The sequence below is a fragment of the Rhamphochromis longiceps genome, linkage group LG7 (genome assembly GCF_057381845.1).
Source record: "Rhamphochromis longiceps isolate RC_006_pf linkage group LG7, R_longiceps_female_GT1.1, whole genome shotgun sequence".
NCBI classification, from domain to species: domain Eukaryota; kingdom Metazoa; phylum Chordata; class Actinopteri; order Cichliformes; family Cichlidae; genus Rhamphochromis; species Rhamphochromis longiceps.
In genome coordinates this window covers 56,677,794-56,688,340 of record NC_140563.1, presented here as the reverse complement: position 1 = coordinate 56,688,340, position 10,547 = coordinate 56,677,794, and the positions used below count along the sequence as shown (strand labels likewise).

The following is a 10,547-nucleotide window of genomic DNA, read 5'->3' as shown; positions in this document are numbered from 1 at the left end:
CACAAGAGATTTACTTGCATATTTGCTCAAACTAAATCTGAAGAAACACTTGAATGTGGAAGTCAGCCATAGCACCAGTGCAAGCAGAGGATGGATGAGCTGTCCAAACACGAATAGTTGATGCCAGATGGAAAGAAGAGAGTGGGCACATACACCAGGTTTTATAGCCCTTCCATGTAAGCAAGAAAGGCCTCACAAACTGCATTAGAGTATCAATTTATCCTGAAAAATGGCTCCTTAGTGATACATTTGTTTAAAATCAAACAGAACAGAGTCATTACAGGCTGTTTATGATTGGTATTTATTTTTCTAACAAAGGCTCACATTTAACTGTAAACAGAAAATACAAAGTCATATAAATGAACATTACATGTAAGGTTCACTATTTTTTTTCTCCTGATGAGTAACTGTTCAGGTGAAGCTGTGAAGAAGCCGTTTCCTCACAGAAAACGGGGACATCGTGTTTTCTGCTCAGCATCCTCATTTGTAATGTTCGCACCAGGAAATGGTTCAACAAAGCCGGGTTTGAAGCAATGAAAAGGTAGACTGCCAGGATGCTGTACGGCCAGTTTTGGTTTTAGTCACATGGCTTCGGTACGACCTATGACCTTGTGACCTCACCTCTTGGCCTTCTTTTCTTTCAGGATCTTCTTGCTCTCCTCTCTCCTGCGTTTGTTAACGGGGTTGCGTGGGTCATAGATCTCAAAGGTGTCCTCATCCTGCATGTTGGCATCCTTGACTTTTCTGCTTTGCTCATCAAACTGCAGAACATGGGCCATCCTAAATCAGACAAAGAGAGGAGGTGGAGAGAGTTCAAAGAACAGCAGGACAGGATCCACTAAATCACTGCTCTGTGGAACCGTTACCTAGAGGCCAGTTTCTCTTTTGCTTTGAGAAGTTTCATAACAACAAACCCAATAATTAGTTGAAGCAGGGGAAAATAACTACTTGATCTCCTGCTGAATTCATAAGCTTGCTCACACAAAGAAATTAACAGTCTTTAATTTTTATGGTTGCTTCATTTTAATGGAAAGAGACAGGATATAAACCAAAAATCCAGAAAAAAATATTACATAAAAATTATAAATGGATTTACATTTCATTGAGTGAAATAACTACTCGATGCCATACAACTCAGCTAGAATTTGGGCTCCTGCAGATCGGCTCTGTGGCTGTGTGGGAAAGAATCAATTACAGATACTCCTGATAGGTGGCTGTAGCTCAGGAGGTAGACAGAGGTCATCTACCAATATGAAGGTTGGTGGTTCAGTCCTTCGGGCAAGATACTGAACCTTTAGTTGCACTCCAATGTGATCATTGGAGTGTGAAAATGTGTGAATGTTAAATAGAAAGCATTTAGGCATAGAAAATAGTGCTTGTATGAATGTGTTTTGCATAGCATAGCTGCAATGGCATCACCATTGGGGAAAACCAAAGAGGGTGGCAGGAACAAGTCTGTAGACCTACACAAGACTGGAATGGATTACAAGATCAAGAAGCTGGTTGAAAAGGTGCAAACGGGGCTGTGGCCCCCCCACACCCTCTAGCAGATCATTACATGAAGGAACCTTTTAAAAAAACAAGCGCGTCCATGCTCACAGGTGTACACACGGGTGATCACACCCACAAACTACACCCTTTTTGGCTCCTACCTCAAAGCACACTGTGTTCTGTTGATCTTATGTGCTGCACAATAATGTTTAATATTTAGTATTTACTGTCATATTCCCATATATCATTGTGATGTTGTTTATTCTATTACTCTTGTTCTCTTCTGCTTGTTTTCTTTTTTCTTTCTCAGCAGGTGACTGATATATGCATTTTTTCTTCTTCTTTTTTTTTCTGCTCATTCTGTTGGTTTTTGTCTTTTGCCCTTCTCCCCCGTCCCTCTTCTCAGCTGTTTCTCTTTCCCTCTTTCTTTCTCCCCTTCTTTCCCCCAGTCAAGTCTGTCCCGTATTCAGTAAGTGAAAATAAAATGAACAATAAAAGGTGAATCAAATGGACCATTACGGCAAGGCTGGGATGGTCAATTTGGTAAAGTAAATCCGTTGGGCATCTTTCTTTGCCTTTAGACAACAATTCTGATGGCAAAGGAGCCAAACGGGACAGGCAAAAAAAAAAAAAAGAAAAAGAAAAGGTGCAAACTGTTGACAATCAATCGTCCTTTGGTCAGATGAAACCAAAATCGAGCTCTCTGGCAGATAATTACACACTAATCAACGTATATTTTGAAACTACAACATTATTTTATCTATTTAAGGATCTGAAAGGATTACTTAATAAACCTTTAAACCCAGTTGAAATGTTAAATCAAGACTAAGAGTCTAATTATAATATATCAATATAATAGTGTTCTTTAAACGGTAGCTAAAATGACTTAAATAGATGCTCTAAAATCACCAGTGTTTTTTGACATTAAGCCTATAGTATTGTGTTTATTTACCTAGTGTGGCTTACCCTCACTGTGGCTTTCTAAAAAACCAGATACAAGGAGGAGGGCATTTCCCAACAAAAAAAAAAAAATACCAAGGTGAAGTCCAAGGGGGCTTAACCCTAGTGACTCTGGTGGTCCTCTAACTTTGCTACAGTTTTTCCACAGACCCACACATTAGCACTCTAACACAAAGAACAGACATAATAATCATGGTTAACTTGCATTCACATTCTTCTTAGCCTCATTTCCTGAGCTGAGAAGTAATTTTCCCAGCTTCAAGTCTTTTTCAAAATGTAAAAAAGGCAAAAATGCAAAACTGTAATCACTACATTTTTATCTTAATCGGTAATGGTTCCAGTTAGTTTTGCAGCATAGCTGCAATGGCAGTGAATGGCACAGTTCCCTCGCAGCAAGGTTTGCATTTTTAACCTGCTGGTAAGCTTTGGGCCTTTATCTGTGGAGTTTCATGGTCTCCATCATCCCCAGGTACTCCAGCTTTGTCCAGCAGTTAACCTTTAGGATAACTGGTAGTTCTAAAATGACTGGCTTAATTGTTGTTGTGAACCTGAATTCACACAAGAGTACATCATTACAATGTTTTAAGCATTTTAAGCATCACTTTAAGCATGTTAACTTGTGCCTAATTATGGCCTCACAGGGTTGCTGCAAAGGTGGCTTTACACTGTAACTGGTTCAGAACTGGTTGTGTGATACTCAGATACCTTTATAAACTATTACCCCCCCCCCCCCCCCCCATCTCCCCCCGGTGCTGGTACTGGAATTGGGGGAAGGGAAAGTAAAATATAAACCACACACACCCACCATATAGGTACAGTGCTTTAGTGTTTTATTTAATTTTTTAAAAAATCTATTAGACAACCTGTCATAAAAAGACGACGACACAACTTTTAGAAATCTGTCAAAAACTGGTTTAAAACTTGAGATTTAATTAGGGAAATAAACTGAATTCATGTATGAAAACCCAAACTTGAGCTGGTACACATATTATGTGCATTATTTGAGTCAATCCTTCGATGAAAAATACCAACCAACATTACATGGTGGAACAATTGTGGCGCCAAATTCTATTTACAATCAGCTCATGCTATGCTTGTCGTATGAAACCAGAGCAAACCAGAGGAAATGCAAACGTAGTTTTGTTCATACCTAAAATAAGAAAATCTTTAAATGTTTCCTTCAAAGTTCACGATTAACAGATTGTTTCAGTGTGTTTCCACATGCCTGTATTAAAAAAACAAAACTCCATGCTGTAAACTTAAACAAGGGTTGTTCTAGCGTGCATGACCTCTTCTACGTGTCTGTGCGGTTAGGGTGTTTTAGTATGTTGGTGCAATCTGGATTTTCTCCTGTGTTCATTTGAAATCGGCAGGAGTTGTGACAGCTCATCTAGAATGCCACGGTTAGACTCTGGCAGGCCCTGAGGACTCCTGCTGCGTGAGCATGCCGCCTCTGATAATTTGTCTAGCAGTCTCTGTGATGACAGTCTGCCGGTCATACAGCCTCAGAGTCATCCAGCTCTGAAACATGATGTGGAAAGGCAGCGTTAGGGGCTTATCAAAACCGCTGTGCTGCCATAACGCGAGTCTACAGAAGCTTTTCCTCTATTTATTTGTCTTGCATTCTTTTTACTCAAGCAGGGGGTGGGATTTACTGAATATGGAGGAATGGTGAAAGCAATGGAGGGCTCTTTGCTTTGAGAGAGTGGGCTCTGAGGTTGTGTGTTAGCAAAGCAGAAGGAGTTGGGGGAGGAGGGGGCTGTAGAGGGAGAGTCAGAATTTGGAGACACAGACACAGATGGAATAGTTTACCTCCTCTGGCCCAGACTTGACTTCCAATGTCTGACCTGTTGTAACCCACATTCTGTTCGCAGTACTCCTAGAGTGGCACAGACTTCCCCACTGGTGTTTTTCTAGGACTGCTATGCTACTGCCCCGTCCCTCCTTTCTCACCATACCTGGCAGGGGCAACACCGTGAGGTGTCTACAGCCGGGAGAGGCCAGCCAAGGCTTCTCTCAAATTCATTAGGACCCCCACATATGCACGCTGACACACAAACGCACACCCAGACTGAACTTCAAGGAGGCTTCTTGAGACTAATAGGAACTACAGATTTTGTTATTCGAAATCTCTTGCACACAGACACTTTGCTCACGTTCAAACACATGGTATTCATTTCAAACCCTCACTCTGTGCAGTTAGACTTTGAGATCTTTGGTGAAAAACAGAATATGAGAGGAAAACACACAGTCAGGCCTGATTTCCTGATGGCCAATCTGGTGGCTGTGGCTTGAAATCCCAACGTGACACACATACACAAGCACACAACCTGAACTTTCACACACATTTATCAGAACTTGGAGTGAGCTTTAGATCTTATAGAGTTCAGGTTCATCTGTACAAGGAAGGATTTTGTTTTTCCAGTGTCTCATGTTTGTTGCTCCTGATATTATGTTGTCTTTTAGCGATAGTCATCATAATATCAATGAAATAATAAAACATCTTTTTTCTAGTTAGCCTGTCATGCTTAAACTTCACTGTCCACAAAATGGTGTGTATGCCGGACTGCTTCTTGGGCTCTGGGAGGACTGATGTGCTCACATATTGCTCAGAGTTTCTACTATTATTGACTGCAGTGAACAGTGAATTTAAGTTATAGACCAATGATGTGGTACTTTTCTTTTCTTGATATAGAATCAGCATTTCTGTTAACAGTTGGACAAGTAAGTTTGTTCATTATATTAAAGTAGTCTAACCAGAGAAAACGAAAAACATGGACAAAGATTCCCTGTCAGAAAAATGAAGCCACTGCGGAAGTGCCTTAAAAACTGCATTCTGTCTTAAAGCCACCAGATGGCGATAGCTGGGGTTGCAAACGTCCAGCCCGAGCCTTTTCCCTCCATAGAAAGCTATGGGGGTGGGCGGAGACAAGGCTTTCTTTGTTGACCTTTTTGCTCATACCATGTTTTGCTCATTGACTTGTCAGTCACAAACCATCTGCCGATGAGTCAGTGGTTTTACACTCAGACCCACCTCTTCTTGTTACATCAGTTTTTCTTGCAACCAAGATGTTGATGGCGGAAAACGGTAATCTCGAAAAATGGGAATCCAGACACCAGTGGCTGACATCATATTACTTTATTACTGTCTATGAGTATAACACTATAATCAGCAAGTTTTAACTAAAAAAATAACCAAAAGCAACATTTAAATGAAAATTTAACCGTCTTCCATTTAATCTTTTAAATGTCTTCAAATTTTAAAGAACTAAATAGTCATTTTTAACATAATTGTGTCAGGCCAGGGTCCTTCTGTGTGGAGTTTGCATGTTCTCCCCATGCTTGTGTGGGTTCTCTCCAGGTACTTCAGCTTCCTCCCACAGTCCAAAAACATGCAGTTAGCGGGGTTAGGTTAATTGGAAACACTAAATTGCCCAATGCGGGAGTAAATGTGAGTGCGAATGGTAGCCCTGTGACAGACTGGCGACCTGTCCAGGGTGTATCCTGCCTCTCACCCTAAGACAGGTGGGATAGGCTCATGATCATGCTTGACTTTGCTTTATTCAGTTGCATAAATTGAAATAAATGAACAATGTCTGGATTCTTTCCTAAAAGATGACCATGAAAGAAGAAAATGAAAATATCCCGCTCATTTATCTCGAATAGTGTCAAGCTCACTGACCATCCTTTGTCATCATCCTCTGCCAGCTCCTCCATGTCCTCCTGTGGACCCTCAGTGATGGCCGATGACAGCTTGGACTTGAAGCTGTTGAGCAGGGCCAGCGTCTACCGTAAAGATCAGACATCATTAAAACACACGTTAACAACTACAGAATTTACAGTCTATTTCAATTTCAGTAATTTAGTGCAACAAATTGTGCCCTCTTGCCTGTTCTTCTCTGCTTGAGCCTTTTTTCAGTTTTCGGTTCTTGAGCCCTTCATATTTCTTTCTTCCCTCCAAGTACTCAGCCACAGCTTCACTGGTTGGCTTTTTCTCCACTTTAGAGAGTCAAAAGAGACAAAGTAGACAGCTGTTATAGCAGCAAAGCAAGAAATCAGACAAATCTTAACTAACAACTTGAGAAATCTCTGCATGTCCGTACTTCCAACTGTTCTTTACCTATCTCAACAACTGTTTATCCAAACCACTTCAAGCTTGCAGGCTGTGTTGCCAAGGAAATGAGTTAAGTGCACTGCCAAGTTTGAGCTTGTTTGGATGAGCGACTCTAGCCTGAGGGAGCCAGAATGAAAGCCGGCCAAGAAGTTTTAACTTTTACAAAATTACATTATTTGGATGGTCTAAAATTCAAACTGGTTCATGCAAAGATAACTGGAGAGGTTTTTAATAATAGTCTTTGTTTTCCTCTTTTTGACCACTTGTGAAACTGTTCCTAAACTGAACAGAATTCAGGGATGTTTTACCAGATTTAAAATAAATGAATAAATATTTATTTTTAGATGTTCAGTTTTAAGTGTAATTAACTGCTACTTAACAAACGACAGGTAAAAAAAAAAAAAAAAAAAAAAAAAAAAAAAAAAAAAAAAAAACACAGAACAAGAGCAGCAAGAAAACATAAAAGGAAAAGCCTTCACAGATGCTGCTGTACATGCTCCATGACCATGATTACCAGAAAACTGAAAAGATAGTCCGTCCATCTCAGACTGTCATGCTCTGTACGTATCCATGCTATTGCTCACCATCACAAAGAAGGAATTAAATAATCATCCCTTATTTTTTTCCTGATCAAAGATGACATACGTAACGAGCCTTAAGATTTAACCGAGTCAGTTAAATTTTAGCACAGATTAGAGCAAGTGTGAACCACATTCAGCTGATTTGAGAGGAGTGAAGGTCACTTAACTTGTCCTACTGAAATATTATCAAGGAATTAAAAAAAATCTATTATTATTATTATTTTTTAATGATTATAGAAGGTGACAAATGTAAGGAAAATAGTGGTTTGCACAATCTCCAAGTGTCTGAACCTGTTTGAAAGGACTGAACAGGAGTACATTTTAAAATTATTTTTTAAATTAAGCAGTTTATTTGAAGATCAAAAGCTCTTTTTAAACTTTTGAATTCAAATAAGACAAAGAGACTCATTATTTTGTTGTTTTATTATTAGCGTATCCTCCAGTTGATAATGAAAACTATAAATGTCGAAATACTGCACTGACTGTACTTAACAGCCTTTGTTGACTACAAACAGAAACTGATACAACTGTTAGGCTACTTCAAAATATACTAGACTAAATTATAACGTATGTGGAACTTGACTTGCAGGAGCCGGAGATTCTTTAGCTAATCATCGCTGATCTCTAATGTGGAAATAAAGCTGCACTGAAAAGAAGAGGATTAATCATGTTGTTGATTCATTCTTTTTTGCTTTTTTCTGTTTCACATCACCGGCTGGACAAAACCCATGAACTGAAAAAAAAACCCCCACTTAATAAAGCTTCTTAAATGTAAATATTTTTATTTTTCATAATCTTCTGAAAACTGAAGCAGTTTTAGACTGCAAGTCAGACAAAACAGCACCAAAAATGGTGTATAAAGATGCCACCCTGGATTTTTACTTCTTTATACAGTGGGGCAAAAAAGTATTTAGTCAGCCACCGATTGTGCAAGTTCCCCCACTTAAAATGATGACAGAGGTCAGTAATTTGCACCAGAGGTACACTTCAACTGTGAGAGACAGAATGTGAAAAAAAAATCCATGAATCCACATGGTAGGATTTGTAAAGAATTTATTCGTAAATCAGGGTGGAAAATAAGTATTTGGTCAATAACAAAAATACAACTCAATACTTTGTAACATAACCTTTGTTGGCAATAACAGAGGTCAAACGTTTACTATAGGTCTTTACCAGGTTTGCACACACAGTAGCTGGTATTTTGGCCCATTCCTCCATGCAGATCTTCTCGAGAGCAGTGATGTTTTGGGGCTGTCGCCGAGCAACACGGACTTTCAACTCCCGCCACAGATTTTCTATGGGGTTGAGGTCTGGAGACTGGCTAGGCCACTCCAGGACTTTCAAATGCTTCTTACGCTCCGTAAGAAGCATTTGAAAGAGTGGCTCCCACTCCTTTGTTGCCCGGGCGGTGTGTTTTGGATCATTGTCATGTTGGAAGACCCAGCCGCGTTTCATCTTCAAAGTTCTCACTGATGGAAGGAGGTTTTGGCTCAAAATCTCACGATACATGGCCCCATTCATTCTGTCCTTAACACGGATCAGTCGTCCTGTCCCCTTGGCAGAAAAACAGCCCCATAGCATGATGTTTCCACCCCCATGCTTCACAGTAGGTATGGTGTTCTTGGGATGCAACTCAGTATTCTTCTTCCTCCGAACACGACGAGTTGAGTTTATACCAAAAAGTTCTACTTTGGTTTCATCTGACCACATGACATTCTCCCAATCCTCTGCTGCATCATCCATGTGCTCTCTGGCAAACTTCAGACGGGCCTGGACATGCACTGGCTTCAGCAGCGGAACACGTCTGGCACTGCGGGATTTGATTCCCTGCCGTTGTAGTGTGTTACTGATGGTGACCTTTGTTACTTTGGTCCCAGCTCTCTGCAGGTCATTCACCAGGTCCCCCCGTGTGGTTCTGGGATCTTTGCTCACCGTTCTCATGATCATTTTGACCCCACGGGATGAGATCTTGCGTGGAGCCCCAGATCGAGGGAGATTATCAGTGGTCTTGTATGTCTTCCATTTTCTGATGATTGCTCCCACAGTTGATTTTTTCACACCAAGCTGCTTGCCTATTGTAGATTCACTCTTCCCAGTCTGGTGCAGGTCTACAATACTTTTCCTGGTGTCCTTCCAAAGCTCTTTGGTCTTGGCCATGGCGGAGTTTGGAGTCTGACTGTTTGAGGCTGTGGACAGGTGTCTTTTATACAGATGATGAGTTCAAACAGGTGCCATTCATACAGGTAACGAGTGGGGGACAGAAAAGCTTCTTACAGGAGACGTTACAGGTCTGTGAGAGCCAGAGATTTTCCTTGTTTGAGGTGACCAAATACTTATTTTCCACCCTGATTTACGAATAAATTCTTTACAAATCCTACCATGTGGATTCATGGATTTTTTTTCACATTCTGTCTCTCACAGTTGAAGTGTACCTCTGGTGCAAATTACTGACCTCTGTCATCATTTTAAGTGGGGGAACTTGCACAATCGGTGGCTGACTAAATACTTTTTTGCCCCACTGTATGTTCTATGTTTTGTCTAATTTACAGACATAAAATATAAGTGAGAGCACAACCAACTGAACTAACTGATAATGAAGATATTCCTTAGTTTCATCTCTAATACAAATAAAAGGAAGGAAACTAGACTGTAGCCGTCTAATGCAACAGATGTACTGTATGAGCTGTGTGTGTCACAAAGTACAGACAGAGAGGGTAAAATCACAGTATGCTGGGAATACTTTTCCACCAAACTGTCCTCTCTGCAGTATGTGTGAAAAATTCTCTCATCGTGAATAGAAGGAGAGACAATCAGCGTGCTGACATCGGTGTCTCATGCAGTTAATGTGCTTCTGTAAATCTCAGAGTTCAGGCGTACAGTCTGTGAAGTCACAGAGTGGCAGACAGTGAGCACAGTCTGCTGGCTGTCTGAGCACTTTCTTTCCACAACAAAATGTGATGTCACACACAGACACAAGCCCCAGATCACCGTCACCTCACTCGCCAAGCTGTGCCACTCCTGACTGGATGCTCTGACATATTCAGCTGCACTAAATAAATGATGCAACAGAGAAAACACACGAGGCCCCTGCTTGTCATTTAGGAGAGAGCTGCTATTTTATGAGTTCATGAGACAACATATTTCCCAAAATAAACTAACAGAACAACAAAGAACTTAAGGCAGGCATATGAACCAGACCTTACTGAAAAGCTTGTTTAAATGACCCAAGCATGCACAACTAACTAGAGACTATACCAACTGAAACCCTTAAATATCCTCCTGAGAACCAGGCTGTTCATTTATGTCCTCTGTAATGGATATTTGTTTTTGGTCTATATCTTTTGACTTATTTCAGGTAACCTACTAAGTCCTAAAGTACTAAATAGAGGAGCTTTCCATTG

General features: G+C 40.5%; 1 protein-coding gene across 1 annotated transcript in view; it reads right to left on the bottom strand.

Moving 5' to 3' along the window:
* Positions 1 to 282: 282 nt before the first annotated feature.
* The window catches only part of cwc27 (CWC27 spliceosome associated cyclophilin), a 31,834-nt gene continuing 21,569 nt past the window's right edge, over positions 283 to 10,547 (bottom strand). Inside the window, exons 12-14 of the mRNA XM_085414468.1 lie at positions 6,341 to 6,450; positions 6,134 to 6,237; positions 283 to 780 (exon numbers count right to left, since the gene is read on the bottom strand). Of these exons, the coding sequence (XP_085270594.1) occupies positions 618 to 780; positions 6,134 to 6,237; positions 6,341 to 6,450 (377 nt within the window). The 3' untranslated portion in view covers positions 283 to 617. The remainder of the gene's footprint in view (positions 781 to 6,133; positions 6,238 to 6,340; positions 6,451 to 10,547) is intronic.